Genomic DNA, 20,394 nt, shown 5'->3' on the forward strand with positions numbered 1-20,394 from the left:
GTCCGCAATTGCTGGGAACCAGGTTTCCTGGAAGGCAATGCAGAAAGCAGGTGTAAAGCTTAACAGTTGTCATAGCTCAGCCAGGTGGTGGAAAAAACCACCGCAATTCCACTGGAGGATGACGTGATCATGAGACTGGGAAGGTGTGAAACACTCAATGAGGCAGTCTACGCCTCAGGTTCACCTGCTGCCACCGACTTATTTCCTGAACAGGCTGTATCCATTGTGTCTGAGGGTCTGGTGGGATCTAGGTCCTCAGTGAATGCCAGAATCTTCACCTCATCCTCAGACGCAGAGCTTGTAGGCAGCAGTGGTGTGGGTGCCACCTCAATTCCCTTGGGCTTGGAGTTCGTCTTTCTGGATTTCTCTTGCTGATCCTTGGGTTTCTCTGGCTGGGAGGGCTTCACTGATTCAGTATCCGGGGCTGAGGATGATCGTGAAGCCCTACGACCAGTTGCTTTTGGGCACTTCAGCCACTGGCGGGTGTCATCTTTCCCACTAGCAGAAACCTGGGAAGGGAGTGACCCAAGGGACCTCTTCCTAGTGAGAGGAGCCGAAGAAGACTTATGCTTCTCCAGCTGAGAACTGGGGACTGGTGTCCCCGATGGTTGGGGGAACAGTGCTCCCAAGGTAGGTGGTGCAGGAGCAACAGGGCATGAAGTGCCCCCCCCCCACCATCAAGGGGGCAGGTGTGGTCTTCCAGCTCTGAGAGCCGACTGGAGCTTGTAGAGCTGATGGGGCTACAATTGTTCTCGCAGCGGCAGCACAAGAGGTGGTCATAGCCACACGATGTAGGTGCACAAATTTCCTCTTGGCCTTAGTGTAGGTCAGTCGATTCAGGGTCTTGTATTCAATGATTTTCCTTTCCCACTGTAAAATCCTGCAGTCTGGTGAGCAAGGGGAATAATGTTTTCAGCAGTTGACACAGATGGGAGGCGGGGCACATGGAGTATTGGGATGGGATGGACGTCCACAATCTCGACATGTGATGCTGGAAGTACAGCGGGAAAACATATAGCCGAACTTACAGTACTTAAAGCACCGCATTGGGGGAGAGATATATGGCTTGACATCAAAACGGTAGACCAGTACATTGATCTACTCGGATAATGTGTCACCCTCGAAGATGAAGGCACCGGTGCAACCTGATTATCCCTTGGACCCCGATAGATGTGCCGGATGAAATGAACTCCTCGGTGTTCTAAGTTGGCACACAGCTCATCTTCAGACTGTTAAAGAAGGTCCCAGTGGAATATAATACTCTGGACCATATTTAAGTTCTTATGAGGCATGATGGTAACGGAAACATCCCCCAGCTTGTCACAAGCAAGTAATGCCCGTGACTGGGCAAAGGATACTGTATTTATCAAGACTGACCCTGACCGCGTTTTGGACAAGCCCTCCATCTCACCAAACTTGTCTTCTAAATGCTCTACAAAAAACTGAGGCTTCATTGAGGCAAAGGAGTCCCCTTCAGCTCTCATACATATGAGGTACTGGGGTGAATAAGGTTCGCTGCCATCCTTAGCTTGGCATTCCTCCCATGGTACGGCCAGGGAGGGGAACGATTTAGGGTCATACTTCCTTGCATTTTACTGAGACTTGGAATGCTTAGAGACTGCTGGCGTTTGATCACCAGCAAGTGATGACGTGGTACACTTCATCGTGTGTCATCCACCCTGATGCCACCCATTCCAACCAGGGGACCTCCCCACGGGCACCACCCAGCCATAGCAAAGGCCATCTGGCAGGATGGCCATTTCCGGGAGTCCTGATGCCCCAGGGTGATGGGTACCTACTCCTTGGTATACGTGGAGAGTTAACGATGCAGGCATCAGCAGAGTGATCCCTGTGTAGTGAGGGGGCTACAACCAACAGGGTACATGGTGGACCCACCACAATGGACTGGCTATCATGCTGGATATGAGTTGCAAAGAATTACATAGTCATTGTCAGCGCAGAAAACGACACTGCATAGTGGGTGGAGGAAAACGCACCCAGGAAGGTGTCCTCACTTAAGAGATGGAGGGTGAGTGGGACTGCAATGCCACAATGAGAAAGTGGGATAAAGATCTCAATGCGCGATGGACACGATGCACTATATAAGGCGCCCTTCCCCAACTGGCTTGCTCTTCAGGAAAATTTTGAAAAATGGAGATCAAACCCTATAGGGGACCATCACTTAAAGGCTGAAAGGTGTGAAACCCCTTTTAGTCACCTCTTACGACAGGCAGGAACATCTCGGGCCTATTCTAAGCCTCAGGCCCAACAGGGGGGAATGAAACAAGGGCAACCGCACACTCGCAAAAGCTGTCATTTACAATGTGCGCTGTCATTGACACCCACCGCATCCTCTGTCGGAAGCCGCAAGCAGATATACATGTCTGCACTGATGTGTGACCATTCTTGCCATTTCCATCTGAATATCTACATCACCACCAAAGCATCATCCCTTGTATGATCAATAGCTCCTCTCTATGGTTGCTGGGCCTTAATGTTGCCAACACTGGATTCCATGATGTTGGCAGCACTGGATTCCATGATGTGCTAAGTTTAAATCCTGTTTCTTTGTTAATCTGATTTGTGAAGCTGTGAATTTCCATTGCTTTTATAAGTTAACTCAACATGAAGATGTTGGTGAGAGAATTTTGATATTTTTGCAGTCCATATTGTACCCCGTACTGAGAAAATACTCACGCTACGGTCGCAGGTTCGAATCCTGCCTCGGGCATGGATGTTTGTGATGTCCTTAGGTTAGTTAGGTTTAACTAGTTCTAAGTTCTAGGGGCTAATGACCTCAGCAGTTGAGTCCCATAGTGCTCAGAGCCATTTGAACCATTTTTTTTTTTGAGAAAATACTCAGTCACTGCAGATTTCTCTGGATGGTCTGGAGATGTGTGTCATTCATTGATGCATCAGTTTTCATGGTGCAACAAGTTTTATCCACTGTATGACTTCCCATAGCTACAAACCTTTATGTTTTTTCAGCAACGTACCTATTTTCAAAGAACTCTGGTGATGTATGGCAAGATGACCATACCTATTTGTTCTTCATTTTCTTCCAGCTCCTCAAATAGTCTAAGATGTGCTGGATGTAGAGCACAGCATATCTTCCACTTGGAACACCTGTTTTGCAGGAATATGATACACAGATGCCACAGCTGTCTGAATGCAATATGGCTTGTGCTCTGTGGACCAATGTCCTAGGCACATCACTAGCGAAGGATGGCGACAACTGATGGGGTGTAAGTACAAGTCCGTGTGTAGGTTTATGGTACACAATGAGACCCAAATGTATCATCCTCTTTTCTTCACACTAGAAGGTTCAGGACAGGTAGCTCACAGTTTTTCTCTATCTCCACTGTAAGCTTGGTGTTAGAATGAAGATAATATAGATGTTGTAGAAATACATCCAGTAATGAAGTGTTGTGGGGCCAGATAATAAAGGTTTCATTCATGTAATCCCAAAATCATATAGGTTTAAACTCTGAAGACTGGAGTGCTCTCTTCTTGAAATTGTCCATAAAAATACTAGTCACAATGGATGACAAGGGACTAACCATTGCGACACCACCAGTCCATTTGAAATATTGGTGACTGAATAAAAATTAGGCTGAGGTGAGCACACGCTTGAACAAAACAACAAGTTCCCATTCCAGTTTCTCACGAATGAGCAACAGTACTCCCTTCTTTGACAGTTGGATGAAACCATATCAAAACTCATGAGCGTACCTGATGGTATAACTTGTAAATTCTTGACCTGACAAATGAAGTCTTCTATATTGTGGATGTGGTTCTCATATTTTCCTACCAAACAGATCAGTTATGCAGCCAGATATTTTATCAAGTTGTATGTTGACACCTCAGTATTACCAACAACTGGTCAAAGTGACATGCTATCCTCATGACATTTAGTCAATCTGTATAGCCTGGTAGGAATAGGTACCCGAGTACAAAGTCTTTCAGCCACAACATTGGAGATTCTGCTGTACTTGAGGAGCTTTTAAAGTTCTTTATTAGGGTATCCTTCTATAGTATGTGACATGCAAAGTCGAACAGCTGGTTCATCTTGCTTACATACAACGGTCCGGAGAGGATGACAGTTACGTGACATTTATTCACTGCCAAGACCACAATATCATGGTCCTCACATAAGGATCGAGGCACTGATGTCTCTGAAGCTGAGATATTGTTCTTGGGCACTGCTGCCTGTGTCAGAGCCCATAAAATCTCCCACCTGATTGGACTTGCTGTCAGTGTGCATTCTTTAACTGCTTTCTGACATGGTTGTAGGTGGTGTCTGTCTACAAAAACTGAAATCATGAGTTATGATGTTGGCTTGGAAGTTACTACTACCAACTACTCCAACCAATATAGTAACAGGCATTTTTGCAAAAATTTGCAGACTTCAGAGAAGACCAACTAAAAGTCAGTGAAACAAAAGTCAACAAAATTCTATTTTTCTGAACAAAACTAATGGAAGTGAACCATGGTTCTTGCTGTAGTGCACTTTAGCACCTATTCATGTACTGGTACTATGCTCCATTGAGCGAGAGAATATCCCTGACAGCTGGCAGTGCTGCTGTTAGCTTCAAACCATGGAATGCAAAAGGCTGGTGAGTGGGTGAGTGGGAATAAGTGGGAGGGAGGGAAGGAGGGTAGGGGAGGAGGGAGGTAGGGGAGGAGGGAGGGAGGGTTGTGGAGGGTATATTTATATTGATTTTCCAGTGAATGGTAAAAAGTTTTTAGATTTCATTAAACGTGTCTTTTGGTGCATTTGCTGCTCGTCAATACCCATGACATGTTCTAGCTTTCTTCAAATTGATACTGAACCTGATACATCTTTGTGTGACATGGCAGAATGTGAGTTCAATTTATATTTTACTTTTCTCCCCTCGAGAGATAGAAATATAAACAGAATTGCATTACGTTTGGTTGTCACAGACACACAAAGCATTAATGTCAAGCCTACTTTTGTTGTCAAATGGACTGTAGGTATATAACCATACAATCCAGAGACAGTCACCATTGCTTAAAAGTTAGCATGCATATGTAGCTTATGGAATGTTGTGAAAGTGCAAGCATCCTCTGTGATAATTATTGAAGTTTCTAGTGAGACTGTCCGCCTCCGTAGTGCAGCGCTAACATTACCACCTACCACGCAAGGGGGCCCAGGTTCGATTCCCAGCAGGGGACTAGGTGTTGTGTGTCCTTCATCAACACTTTCATAATCATTGACACACAAGTTGCCGAAGTGGCATCAACTAAAAATACTTGCAATACAGTGGCTGAACCCTGAAGGGGATATTCCAGCCAATAAATGTCATACAATCATTTCATTTCTAGTGAGACTTAACAAAACTTCCTTGAAGTCAACATAACGTATTTGTCATGAGTCAAGTGCATTATCATGGAATGTATCACACATTCTACTATACAATTATCATTCCACAGATGCATGTGTCATCAGAACTAATCAAGACACATTAAACTTAATCATTATTTCTCAATTTTGTTAAGAAACAGTATTAAGATCTGTAATATATTGCAAATATATAATTTGAAGATCTTAATTTACCTGCTTTGTTATAAAATTGTTCGCAGTAAGGAACTTCCTATGGTAGAATAGTGATTTTGGATCTTCTCCCACTACTTGTAAACTAATCTTCCCTTGGGTTATTTCACCATGATAGCGTGACCTCCCAATTCTCTCAAGAAGACAGTAATGCATGAGACTGAGTTCCACTCCAGGATCTGTTTCATCTCCCATCAGAGCAGCATTCCGAGCGGATTGGCTCCCAACAACCACAAATTTTCTGCCATACCTACAAATATTTTCTCAATTTAATAAAATTCAATATTTATAAAAAAGATATAAAATTTAAAAAAACAAAATGAAAGAAATGATGATGATAGCACACCAGCTGTGGACAAAATCAGACATAACTGTGAATACAATAGAATGCTTGACAACTCTGCTGGAAAAAAGACAAGACAAGACACAATGACAAGTACTCAAGGAGTTTGTAAAATGGGTTACAACTTCGATGTGAAATAATAACAATCATTCATCCACCAAAAGAATCAGGACCATATGACTTGGATTAGATTATATAGATGTAAGAATAATATGATGTAGCTATTAAGAAGTAAAATCAAGCTGGGAGCAAAGCATATGTTGAAGCAGGATAGAGTCTACTTGCTTTGGAACACCATCACAATTTTCACAGTATTTCATATTTTAAACCAAATGCTATGTACTTCCACATAGCGTGTCTGACTTCAATTCTGAGGACCCAAACAAGATAAACGAAGTTCTACATGTCAACTGAGAAGCTGCTGGAGTGCAAAGCAGTGGCTCCATCTAAAAATGCTGACCACTTGTCAGTCAGAACATGTGGCGTGCAGAAGAAGGAAGGTTACAGTTTAGCAGCCATCTCAACACAGACCATTAAGAGGTGATGCATTAACTGAATGGAAGTTATAATTCTCCCCACAGAACCTTTGATGCAATCTGGTTTTGGTAGGAGGCTGAAACCAGTCACATCCTCATATAGGGCCCACTTACCTTAATATTAATCAACAAGAAAACTGCAAGAATATTCACGGCACAAACTTTCCAAGTATTTTCCTTTTGGTTAACCTACACTATGAGAATTTTGTGATACCAAAATCAAAAGGAAGTAATACACATAAACTGTATTTTAAATTGTGACATGTAAGTAAATACTGAGTCAAGTTCCAAAAAACTGGTTTACAGATAATCAACAATATATGTATAGCACTTACACAAAAGCAGTATAAAAGTTGGAGATTGCTAGATGAACACAAAAACTCTACAGGTTTCTTGCCATGTTTGTATTTTATTAACAAAATCATACAAAATATGAAGAAAGTAAAACATTCTGTATGCAATGGCTTCAACATAATAATGATACAAGTGCCATCATGCCATTTTCATTCATTTCACGAGGTTCTGGTAAAACCACTTATTCTCTTTGTTTACAAATGGAATCATTTTATCTAAATCTCTTCTCTTTTCTACAGACAACCTAGACTCACAGTATAGTGATTACAGCTGCAATTGTTGAAGTTCAGAAGGCTTCATGTTTCCCTCCAAGATGTTATGTTCTTTGAATCCTGCAATTGCATTAAGTGTTGAGTGAAAGGCAATACCCCTAGCCATTCAGCAGTCAGTCTGATACTATACTTTTGAAATATGTGCACGAGTGAAGGCTGCAGCAAAGTCGTAAAATCTGTTTCTTGCATAAAAGTTACTCTGAATGGTGTTGTGCATAGTTTCAGTGATGAAGCGAACTATACCTTTTAGAACTTCCCAAGCAGTTAGCCTGTTTAGTTTCTCAATGTGAGCAAAATCATGATTGCAAGACATAAAACAGTGTCCTTTCATCAGAAACTTGCACTCTGTTTCTGTAAAGTAACATTTTGCTGTTACGTAAACCCACAGAAAGGTCGTCATCTTATTTTTGTTCTGCACACAGCAGCTTTTGCTCCACATTATCAGTTTCTTTTCACAGGTAACTTCAATGTAAAGACTTTGTGCACACAGGAAGCAATTTCATTCCCTCCCATGCCGCACATGCAGAAACTTGCAACCGGTTTGATTATCACCAACATGAATGCAAAAGTTATCATTTGGGAGCTGCATTAAATAGTACACTTCACAGCACCTTAACAATGAAAGAGAAATAACTTTTTGTAAATACATTGCAGCAGTACATACTTCCATGGACTCCACAATTTTCTTTTCTTTTTGGTGATGGAGTTCTAGCTGCAGTTTACTGTCTTTATACATTATTTATTATGTATCTGGAATAGTTACTCCAGCAATGTCCTATAGTTGCAAACAAATCACAGAGCTACTTCAATTGTCAGCAATCCACAAAAGTGCATGCCAAGACACTAGCAAAGAACAGAAAAGTGGCGCACGACTCACTTTCTGAACACTGATGTTGGTGTTAGACATGGGTGCCATTTTTTGACAGCTGTAAACACTGTTTCCCTCTGTTCTGGTACTCGTATCAGAATATATGTTATTGGCCTTCGTGTTTACAAAAGAATTTCACCAGTAACTCAAAATTTTCATTTTTTGGCATCTGACTCATTATTTACTTACACACCACAATTACAGTGCATGTTTGAATGTAACATAACATGTGAATTTCTCACAACATTCATTAATTAACAGCACCATACCCATAAAGTTATTGCAACAGACAGAGTCCCAAAAGAATGTTCACAGATGATACAGTTATATAAAAGGAACTGCATGGCAAAAAATTATACAGGAAATCGGAGATGTAGCATACTGCACATAATTAGGCAGGAAGACTCATTATTGTTCAATTACACAATTGATGTACGATCACTACAACCAGTCTCAATCACTAAATATCTAGGTATATGCATATGGAGTGACTTAAAATGAAACAGCCAAATAAAATTAATAGAAGGAAAGGCAGACAACAAGGTGACTTTTTTTTCCGGAATTCTAAAGAACTGTAGTTGGCCTATGGAAGTGGTAACTCACAAAACACTCATTTTTAGCCATTTCTGAATACAGCACACCAGTCTGAGGCCCTTACCACATAGGATTAATATGAGAGACAATGAAGGTCCAAAGATTATCAAGTTTCATCAAAGGTTTGTCTAGTAGGCACAAGAATGTCACAGACATACCATCTCAACTCCAGTGGCAGCAGCTACAGAGAGGAATTGTGTGTCACAGAGAGGGTTACTGTTAAAACTGCACGAATGCACGTTCTGAGAAGTGCCAAGCAACACAGTACTTTCTATCATGTACACAGTATGTTGTGAAAAGAGTACGATGGAAAAATCTGAGAAACCTGAGAGCACATATAAGTTTACCAACAGTTGTTCTTTGAATGAGCCATTTGTAAATGTAATTGGACAAGAGGAAAATTGTAGCAGTAACTCAGGTAAGCTTTGCGTAAGGAGTATAGAGGTAGGCACAGAACTTAATATTTTTGTCACCACCTTCAGTTTTCCAGTTATGTGTTAGGTGTAGCATTATCGTTGTTATCGTCAGTCTGGAGACCATCTGATGCAGTTCCCCACATTAGTGCATTCTGCACAAGTTTCTCCATTTCTGCACAACTAACACAACCTATATCCATTTTAATCTGCTATCAAATCCTTTTTTTACCTCCCCCCCCCCTTTCTCCTCAATACACTTACTCCCTATATTACTGAATTAAATATTCCACGATGCCTCAGGATGTGACTTTAATTAAGTTATGCTAGAAAGTCCGTTTTTTGATTCAGTATGCCTTTATTGGCTGCAATGTTCAGAATAGTTCTGTGACATATTTAAAATCTCCGCTTCTTGTATATGCTATTTATTTTACTTCCACATAATGCTACACCCCACAAACAAACTTTTAGAAAAGGTTCCCAAATTTAAATTTGTATTCTTCCAATTCACAGAAGTTTTTCTTGCTATTGTCAATCTGTATTTTATATCTATATCTACAAACATACTTTACAAGCCACTGTATGGTGCTTGGAGGAGAGTACCTCTCCTCTTCCACTTGCTAAAAGAGCAAGCGAAAAATGACTGTCTATACACCTCTGTATGAGTCCTAATTTCTCTTATCTTACCTTCATGGCCCTCATGCAAAATCTAGCAGCCCCTCTTCTGAATTGCTTTGATGTCTCCCTTTAATTGAACCTCTTGGAGATACCAAACACCTAAGCAGTACTCAAGAATGGGTTTGCACTAGTATTCTCTATGCAGTCTCCTTTACAAATCACCAACAGTTTCCTAAAATCCTCCCAAAAAGCTAAAGTTGACCATTCACCTTCCCTACGTGCTCATTTCATTTCATATCACTTTGCAGCATTAAACCTAGATATTAATCAATGTGACCGTGTTGAGCAGCACACTACTAATGCTGTGTTCAAACATTATGGGATTGTTTTTCCGACTCATCTACATTAACACTTAGGAGCTGATGCCCATAAAAATAGGGCGCGCCTGACCAGCCCGAAAATCTGACACCCATAATTTTACAGGTGCCTGTGCTCGATCTTCCCCTTCCTTCCTTTACTTGTATGTAGGGCTCCAAATGGTCTGGGAGGCGCATCAGAAGCTATAGTTGAAGTACTTGACACTAGGTGGTGCAGGCATGTTGGACAAGGGAGAACCACTCCTTTTTTTTGTGAGGCTTTGCGAGTGGGAATATTCTGCTGCTTGTGTGCTCAGTTGCGTCGTCATGGCGAAGCGTGGTTTGACAGACAATGAAATCGCTCATGAGTTATCGCGTGAGTTTGAAGAAAGTGATGTCGATTTTTCAGAGGATGATGATTTGCTTGATTCTTATGATGACGTAGACTATATTCAAGAAGAAGATTCTGAGTCTTCAGGTAAGGAATGCAGATAACAAAATACGCAATATTTTTATTCAGATTTCAATTGAAAGAGCTTTCAATATGTAACTATTGTAGTAAGTGATTTTCTTTGCAAATACTACTTTTATAGTAGATTCAGACGAGGAGAGCAAGTGTCCAAATTCTTCAGAAGCATGTATTGCCATTGTTCCTACTGATACCACACCTGCAGTATGTGGGCGACAAGGGTGAATGTGAGACCAATAGCTTTGCACCATAGCGATTCTAAGGAAAGCTGGATGACTACTGATTATGTGCCAAATATCTATACATTCTCAGGACACTCTGGAAAGTGCAACCTTACCCGTTTAGACCAGAACAGCACACCTCTAGACATCTTTTTGTGTTTACTTACAGACAGAATGGTGAATCATATAAAGCAGCAAACTAATCTGTATGCACAACAAAGCATAAGGAAATTATGAAGCAGAAAGTCCCTTTCCCCTACCTGCTCGCTCTCAAAGTGGAAAGGAGTTACTGTCATAGAAATAATAAAGTTTCTGACAATTGTAGTCCACATGTGTGTTAAGTGTGGGACCCTGTATACGAGAGCACTGGTCCAAGAATCCTGTTGTGTCATGTAATTTCTGTCTAAACATCCTGAGCTGTGACAGGTTTCTTTCTATTTTGAGAAATTTTCACATCAGTGACAATTCAGTTGCTAAGAAAAAAGGAGAAGCTGCCTATGACCCACTGCACAAGGTGAGATCCCTCCTGGATATGATGTCTGCTAATTTCCAGCGAGCATATACATCCTCTCAAAACATTACAATTGATGAAGGCATGTGCAAATTTCATGGCCGTGTGTATTTCAAGCAGTACATGCCACAGAAACCAAATAAATATCGTATAAAACTGTACATGCTGTCAGAGTCAGAGACAGGTTATGTCTGGAATTTTTTTGTTTATGCAGGTGAGAGGTCTGACACAGTGACACTCGTAAAGATATTGCTTGGGAATCTGTCATGAAAAGATTACACTTTGTTTACAGCCAGATTCTACACCAGTCCAGGCCTTGCTTCAGAACTGGAAGCTGCAAAAACTGCTCTTGTGGGAACTACAAGAAAATCTAGACAGGGATTACCTTCTGTTATAAAATATCTGAAACTTCAGCGAGGTGAACTAATTTTTTGGCGTAAAGGAAATATCTTGGCATTCTGTTGGAAGCACAAAAGAAATGTGCACATGGTAAGTAAAAAGGCACACTGCTGAGATTGTGAAGTTTATTGATACAACAGGCAGAGAGAAGTCAAAACCAGCCTGTGTGGTGGACTATAATAAAAACAAGTTAGGTGTTGGCTTATCAGACCAATGACTCTCATACGGGGCTTTTGAACATCGAACTGTGAAGTGGTGGAGAAAGTTGTCATTCCACATAATACTAATGGTGATAATAAATTCAAGTATGTTGTACAACAAGGTAACTGGAAAATGCCTCACATCATCACAGTTTATGACAACTATCTGTGCAGGTCTTGCAGGCAGCAGAGATCTCGAACCACAACCTGGTACATTGGGACTCTCCAGACTATCAACTGGAAAACATTTTCTGGAAAAGATTGAGACAGAAATAGGCAAGAAACAGAAGCAAAAACAATGTGTAGTGTGGTCTCTGAGAGGCAAAAAGCTTACTGGGAAAGTGTGGCGCAAAGACACAAGCTACTAGTGTAGTGAATGCAAAGTGGCATTCTGCAAACTACCGTGTTTCAAAATTTATCATACAAAGACCAAAACTGCATCTTAAAATATAAATAATTATTAAAATTCTTGTTTAAAAAATGTAGTTTCCCTTCTAAGCATTACGTGCATATATCCTTGACCAATTTTTCTTCTTTCCAAAAACAATGCTATAATTGAAAGTTTCATGAAAGCAAATATTAATTAAAAGAACAAAGGATTAGACACAGCTTCAAACTAGAAAGTTCAGGCTTTTCAATAAGAGTAATTTCATTACTATAACAAAAACCATTTAAGAGTTGTAGTAAATTAAAATACACTAAAAACAGCTAAGCCTTGTGATAGAGCTTCATGCGCTATGGATCAAGGCCCAAAGTGTTAACTTAAGAGCAAGCTGCCTCCATTACACCTACTAGAAATTTTGTTGAAATGATCTTGTATCCTCCTAAAATCACTCAACAATGACACCTTTATGTACACTACAGCATCATCAGCAAACAGTCGCAGATCTGCTGCTCACTTTATCTGTTGGATCATTCCTGTATACAGAGAAAAACAGTGGTCCTATCAAACTTCGCTAGAGCACTCCTGATGACACCCTTGTCTCTGATTTACACCTGCTGTCGAGCACGAATACTGGGTTCTATTACTGAAGAAGCCTCTGAGTCACTCATATATCTTTAAAAACCTCTGTATGCTTATACCTTAGTTAACAGTCTGAAGTGGGGCACCATGTCAAACGTGTCCCAGAAATCTAAGAATATGCAAACTGACTGTTGCTCTTCCTCCATAGTTCACAGGATATCCTGTGAGAAAAGGGCAGTCCGAGTTTCACAAGAGCAATGCTTTCTTAATCAACACTGATTTATGGACAAAAATTGCCCAAGTAGTAAAACTCACCTACTAGTTTTCAAATCTCTGAATAATTGTGTAATATAATTCCTACATCATCACCTGACTTAAATCTGTTACATCCTTTAACCTTGTATTACTTTAAATGTTATTCATCTTTTAACTTTTTTATCAAGATGCTATCCACTGCCTTCAACTAATCTTCCAAGTCGTTTTTGGTCTCTAACAGCACAAACATGTGATCAGCAAAATAGAAAGTCTTTATATTGTCTCTTTTAACTCAATTTTTCAAAAATCTGCTTAATGTACCTTACTGCTAGCTGCAGGTACAGATTTGTAAAATAAGATCAAACACACATGTGTGTGCACATCCACACACACACACACACACACACACACACACACACACAAATGTACATGCTTGCAGTACTAGCGAGATGGATTATTGAATATAAATTATTGAAAGTAATTGCCTAGGTAGATGGAGGGGGGAGGGGGGGATGGTGGTAGGAAAGAATGCATGAGGTAAGGAGGGGATAGCAGGGTAGTGTGAGGCAGGTCTTTAGCCATATGACTCGGTAGCTGCACAACAAGATGAAAAGTGAAAGGAGTTCACAGAGTAGAGCATATAAAGCTTAGAGAGATTGATAGGGGGTAATCAAGGGGAGGAGGAGAACAGGAAGGTGGTGGAGAAGAGGGAGATAGGGAAGAGAAAGAGTAAGAGTAAGGAAAAGGAGGGGGGAGGGGGAGAGGAGTGATAAAGGGGAAGAAGCCTCTGTGTGTGTGTGTGTGTGTGTGTGTGTGTGTGTGTGAAAGTGGCCATATTGGAGGCAGCAGAGGAGGAGGAGGAAGAATGGTGGATGAAGGCAGTACTAAATCTGGAAGGGGAAGGAGTGGTACGGACAGAGAGAGAAGGGAAAAAATAATGTGATGCAGTGGGGGAGGGGGGGGGGGGGGGAGGGTAGTGGAGAGGATTGCGAGAGTGCAGGATATGCTGGAGAGACAGTTTCCATCTACGTAGTTTAGAGAAATTTCTGCTGGAAAGGAGTATCCAAATGGCCATTGTAAGGAAGCAACAGTTGAAGTCATTAGTGTTGTGGTGCGCAGTATGTTTGGCAACTAGATTGTCAAGTTTGCAGTTTGCCAGCATTTGGCAGTGACCTTTCATGTGAGTTGACAGTTGGTGACTTGTCATGCCCACATAGAGTGCTGTAGAGTAATGGCAGCAGAGCTGATACACATATATATCACTGCACCTATAAATGACCTTCCCTTTTATTGGATAGGAAATGCTTGTGAATGGACTGTGGTAGAAGGCAGTGGGTGGGTGTATGGGACAGATCTTGCACCTGGGCTGACCAAAGGGGAATGATCCATGCAGTACAGGATTGGAAGCACGATTGGAATAGGGGTGGACACAGATAATCTGTAGGTTGTGTGGGTGATGGAACAATACTTTGGGTGATGCTTGTAGAATATCCCTCACCTCAGGGAAAGGTAGTCAAAGCCCTGGTGGAAGAAGTGGTTGAGCTTTCCAAGGTCAGAGCTGTCAGAGGAGTGATGGTCAGTGCCTGGTTAGCAGCTTTACTGGTGTCAAGAGGAGCAAATTATATGTGAGATATGTTTATGGATGAGCTAGATAGGATACTGTCTGTCAGTAAAGGCTCTGGTAAGGTTATCGGTATATTGCAACAATACACTTCCCACTGCAGATGCAGCATATACGGGTGGCAAAGCTGTACAAAAGAGATGTTCTGATAAGGAACAGGTGACAACTGTCAAAGTATACTGTCAAAGGAATGTACCACATGAATACTCATGACACTAACACAGATTTGTTTACAGATTTGGCCTCTGAAAGTGAAATAACTGTGGGTCAGAATGTGTTTGGATATGAAGGCTAGGAAAGAGTTGTTGAGTTTGGTGGTGGTGGTGGTTAGTGTTTAACGTCCCATCGACAACGAGGTCATTAGAGACGGAGCGCAAGCTCGGGTGAGGGAAGGATGGGGAAGGAAATCGGCCGTGCCCTTTCAAAGGAACCATCCCGGCATTTGCCTGAAGCGATTTAGGGAAATCACGGAAAACCTAAATCAGGATGGCCGGAGAAGGGATTGAACCGTCGTCCTCCCGAATGCGTGTCCAGTGTGCTAACCACTGCGCCACCTCGCTCGGTGTTGTTGAGTTTGGTAACAGGTTGCTATTGGGGTAGGTAATGTTCCGTGGTCATGGGGGATGGTGGTGTACAAGGATGTCGTATATATAGTGACAAGAAGGTGTCTGCAGGTAATGGGACAGGGACTGTGGGAAGGTGGTGAAAGAAGTGAGTAGTGTCTTGAATGTAGAATGGGAGGTTATGGATAATGGTTTGTAAGTGTTGGTATACAAAGGCAGAGTATTGTTCACTGGGAGCACTGTACCCAGTCACAATGGTGAGACCAGTGGGGTTTGGTTTGTTGAGTTTGGAGGTATGTAAAAGGTAGGAGTGAAAGAGTTTGCTGGTGTAAGGAGGGAGATGGATTCAGGATTTTGGGGAATGGACCTAAGACCTTGAGGAGGAGCTGTAGGTTTTGTTGGACTTCTGGAATTGGATCATTGTTGTATAGTTTGTATGCAGAGGTGTCTGAAAATTGGTGGCGACCCTGAAGGATGTTCACTATGATTCATTACCACTGTGGTACAGCATTTGTTTGTGGGAAGGATGATAATGCCCAGATTGGTTTTCAAGTTATGGATTGCTGCCTGTTCCATAGTAGTGATGCTGGACTTATGGGGGAAAGACTTAGAAAAGCAAGGTGAGGCTAGGTTAGCAGTAAGGAATTCCTGAAAGATGACCATGGGATGACTGGGTGGAATGAGAGGAGGATTGCACTTGGAGGAAGGTTACAACTGTTTTATACAAGGTTCTGTGTGAGGTTTTGGTTTGCTGTTGTCAGTGGAATGAATGGTAAAGAAATATTTCCAATGCAAAGAATAAGTTAAAGGAAAGAATGTCCTTAACAGGTTTGGCATGTTTGAATTTAGGTTTTGGGCTAAAGTGAAGCCTTTACGAAGTACTGAGACTTCTGCAGGGGTCAGAGTTGTGGCAGAAAGGTTGAAAACAGTGTTATGGGATGTATGGTTAGGAGCAGTTTATATCATGGAAGACAGACGAAATTTTTGGGGATATTGAATGTGGAGTAAGTCAGCAAGGCATAGTCAGGGAGCTATGAGGGGATGACAGGAGGATTGAAATAGAATGGTAAGCTTTTACTTGGTTATAGGCAGTGACAAGCACACAAAGGACAAGCATAGCTGAGACATCTTTCTCGAATGGGACTGGGAATGCTGTTCCCATTACTGGAGGGCAAGACTCTCTATTGCACTGAAGGCATTCAGGGAATTGTAGTCACAGAGTAAAAGGATGGTTTGAGCTTTGATTGTATGATTATGATGGACCAAGCTGGTAAGAGTGGTGGACTCATGAATTTGAAACAGTCTAAGATGCCTGTTTCAATGTTAAGTCCATTGGGCAGAATACCATGTGACTGACAAGATTTCAGAATGAGGATGTGTGGTTGGTATTTTGCTGGGGGAGGGGGGGGGGGGGGAGGAGGAAAAAAGAAGGACAGTTATATAAAGTGGTCATAAATAAATGCACGAGATCAGCTAACAGTCAAGTATGGCAGCAAGAGTTAGTAGTGGAGGAAATTTAAAGAAGAATTGGAATTAAATGTTCAAAAGGAGCAGCAACTGTGACAACAGGGAGTTGATGTATGGCAGTTATTAGTATGGTGGGCTGTTACAGCTGCAAGTGCTCAATTTGCACAACAGAGGATGACCTGTGTGTGTTCTGAATGCAGGTACAATCAAACATTGGAAAATCCAGGATGGAGTGTAACAATATTATGAAAAGGATAGTTGCTACTCATCCTATAGCGGAGATAGGCACAACAATTAGACTGTCAAAAATTGAGCTTTCGTCCAACAAGGCCTTCATCAGAAATAGACACACACACACACACACACACACACACACACACACACACACACTCAATCACTCACAAGCGCACGCAAACGCAACTCACACACGCATGAACACAGTCTCTGGCTGCTGAAGCCACACTGCGAGCAGCAGAGCATGATGGGAGAGGCAACTATGTGGTGGGAGTAAGGAGGAGGCTGGGAAGGGAGGGGGAGAGATAGCAGGGTAGGACTGGGTGTCGATAAAGTGCTGCTTGTGGGAGGGTACAGGGACGAGGCGGAGAGAGGCGATGGCAGCTAGGTGCAGTTGCAGTCAGGAGGTTGGACAAAGGGCAGGGGGGGACTTGGGGGGGGGGGGGGGGGGGGAGAGGGGCGAGGGTAGCAGAAAAGGAGGGAAGTAGAAAGGCTGTGGCTGGATTGGTGGAGCAGAGAGCTGTGTAGTGCTGGAATGGGAATAGGAAAGTGGCTGATGGGTAAGGACAATAACTAACGAAGGTTGATGCCAGGAGGGTTGTGGGAACGTAGGATTTATTGCAGGGAGAGTTCCCACCTGCACAATTAAGAAAAGCTGTGAAGCAGTCATTGAAATGAAGAATGTTGTGTTGGGCAGTGTGCTGCAACGGGGTGGTACAGCTGTTTCTTGGACATAGTTTGCCAGTGGCACAGCTGTTTCTTGGACACAGTTTGCCGGTGGCCATTCTTCCGGACAGACAGCTTGTTGATTGTCATGCCCATGTAGAATGCAGCACAGTGGTTGCAGCTTAGCTTGTAAAGCACATGACTGGTTGCATAGGTAGCACTGCCTTTGATGGGATAGGTGATGCTTGTGACTAAACTGGAGTACGTGGAGGTGAGAGGATGTATGGGACAGGTCTTGCATCTAGGTCTATTACAGGAACATGAACCCTGCGGCAAGGGTTTAGGAGCTTGGGTGTGAAGGGATGGGTGAGGTTCAGTGGGTGGCGGAATACCACTGTGGGAGGGGTGAGAAGAATAGCGGATAGAAAGTTCCTCCTTTCAGGGCATGATGAGAGTTAGTTGAAACCCTGGCATAGAATGCAATTCAGTTGTTCCATCCCTGGGTAGTACACAATCATGAGGGGGATGCTCTGCTGTGGCGGACGGTGGGACTTTGGGGGGTGGTGAGTGACTGGAGAGATAAGGCATGGGAGATCTGCTTTTATTAAAGTCTGGGCGGGTCGGTGAAGGCCTTACTGAGACCCTCAGTATATTTCGCTCATCACTGCAGATGCAACGGCCTTAGGTGGATAGGCTGTATGGAAGGGACTTCTTGGCATGGAATGAGTGTCAGTTGTTGAAGTGGAAGTACTGCTGGTGGTTAGTAGGTTTGATATAGACAGAGGTACTGATGTAGCCATCTCTGAGGTGGAGGTCAACATCAAGGAAGGTGACTTGTTGGGCTGAGTAGAACCAGGTAAAGCGAATGGGGGACAAGGTGTTGAGGTTCTGGAGAAATGTGGATATGGTGTCCTCACCTCCAGATCATGAAGATGTAATTAATGAATCTGAAGCAGGTGAGGGGTTTGGGATTCTGGGTATTTAGAAAGGATTCCTCTACATGACTCATGAATAGGTTGGCATAGGATGGCACCATGCGGGTTGGCATAGGCGTAGCCCAGATTTGTTTTTAGGTAATGCCTTCAACGAGGAAGGAGGTTGTAGGTTTGGTATTCGTTGGGTATTGAGAAAGGTAGTGTTCAATAGCGGTAAGGCCATGGACATTAGGGATAATACCATAAAGGAAGGTGGCCTAAACAGTGCCGAGCAGGGCACCATGTTGTAAAGGAATAGAAAGTGTGGAGAGTTCATGGAGGAAATGATTGGTATCTTTTACGTATGAGGGTGGGTTGCGGGTAATAGACTGAAGGTATTGACCTACGAGAGCAGAGATTCTGTCAGTGGGGCCACAGTAACTGGCCACAATGGAGCATCCTGTGTGGTTCGGTTTATTGACTTTAGAAAGCATGTAGAAGTCAGGGGTGCGGGTAGTGGTGGGGTGACGAGAGTGATGGACTCTGGGGAGAGGTTCTGGGATAGGCCTAAGGATTCGATGAGAGACTGGAGATCCTGCTGGATTTCTGTAATGGGGTCACTGTGGTAGGGTTTGTAGGTGAGTTAATGGAGGAAAGATTCATGACTGTGTTTTGGATCTGTTTGGGTTCTGGATACTGTATGGTGGTGGGAAGGAGTTTTTGAGGGTGGGGTAAATGTAATAGCTCTGTAAGACAGGACTGTCAGCTATGAGGGGGTGTGGGGGAGCTTTGGAGGTTGTTGTAGATGTGGTGGATAGTGGTAGTCCAAGGTGGGAGTAGGAAGCGAACAGGATGGAGAGTTTTCTGAGTTGGAATTGTGCATGTTACTCTAGTTCCTAGAGGGCAAGAGTTTCAATGTGTTATACGGGATCCATGAATTTGGGATACCACAACAGGAGAATTTTGCGGATGGAGAGGAGTTATTGAAAGGAGGTTTGGGCCTGATTGATATGCTTTTGCATGGCTATGTTGGTGACGTTTGAGGACTGCCGGAATATGAACAGATGTAGGTCATTGTGGAAGGAAGGGTGGCAGCTGGAGATGGGTAATTTGATGGTAAAGCCATTTGGGGGGGATTCCATGAACCAAGCAACAATGCAGGAACAGTATGTGGGACTGGGTACAGGATCGGGATAAGGAAACTTTTCTGTTTTGACACAGATGGAAGGAGCAAGGATCCATGGTGATGGATAAAAATGCGTAAAAATACGTAAATTATGTACAAATACATCCAAAAAATTCACAAAAATACCATATTTACTCGAATCTAAGCCGCACTTTTTTTCCGGTTTTTGTAATCCAAAAAACCGCCTGCGGCTTAGAATCGAGTGCAAAGCAAGCGGAAGTTCTGAAAAATGTTGGTGGGTGCCGCCACAACTAACTTCTGCCGTCGAATATATGTAGCGCTACACAGGCATGCTTTGCAGGCACAAAGATAAATACTGGCACCAAATCCTCTGCGTCAGTAAATAAATTAAAAAAAAAGGTGGAAGACGAGCTTTTTTTCTCTGCCCCGAGTTTTGACCACTGCATTTTCATACATTATCTAAGGAAGTAAATACAAATTCCGTATTGTTCATCTTCGGATGTTGCAAAATTTCAATGTACTACGAAAATCCGACTGGCAAGACTGTTTGTCAATATGGCCAACTCTACGTTCTGAATTTTTTCCTACCTGTGAGAAGAGATGGTTGCTAATAGGAACTTTTATGAATTGTGAATCACATGCAGTATTCTTGTCACCATAAGAATAATATGAATATAAACATTTTGCCATGTATTGTTTCATGTTTGCTGGTATCTCATTTAAATCCTGTCTGCCTAATAAACTATGAAACTAGAGTGAGAGAACAGCAAACGCGGGAGAATACATATATCATGTCATGTTTATATTCGTATTATTCTTATGCCTAGTAGTGAT

At 42.5% G+C, this 20,394-nt stretch overlaps 1 protein-coding gene across 1 annotated transcript in view; it reads right to left on the reverse strand.

The window, feature by feature from the left end:
• The window catches only part of LOC126457273 (general transcription factor 3C polypeptide 1), a 368,859-nt gene that overhangs the window by 276,427 nt on the left and 72,038 nt on the right, over positions 1-20,394 (reverse strand). Inside the window, exon 5 of the mRNA XM_050093437.1 lies at positions 5,579-5,825. Coding sequence (XP_049949394.1) covers positions 5,579-5,825 — 247 coding nt within the window. The remainder of the gene's footprint in view (positions 1-5,578; positions 5,826-20,394) is intronic.

Source organism: Schistocerca serialis, chromosome 2, assembly GCF_023864345.2.
Source record: "Schistocerca serialis cubense isolate TAMUIC-IGC-003099 chromosome 2, iqSchSeri2.2, whole genome shotgun sequence".
NCBI lineage: Eukaryota > Metazoa > Arthropoda > Insecta > Orthoptera > Acrididae > Schistocerca > Schistocerca serialis.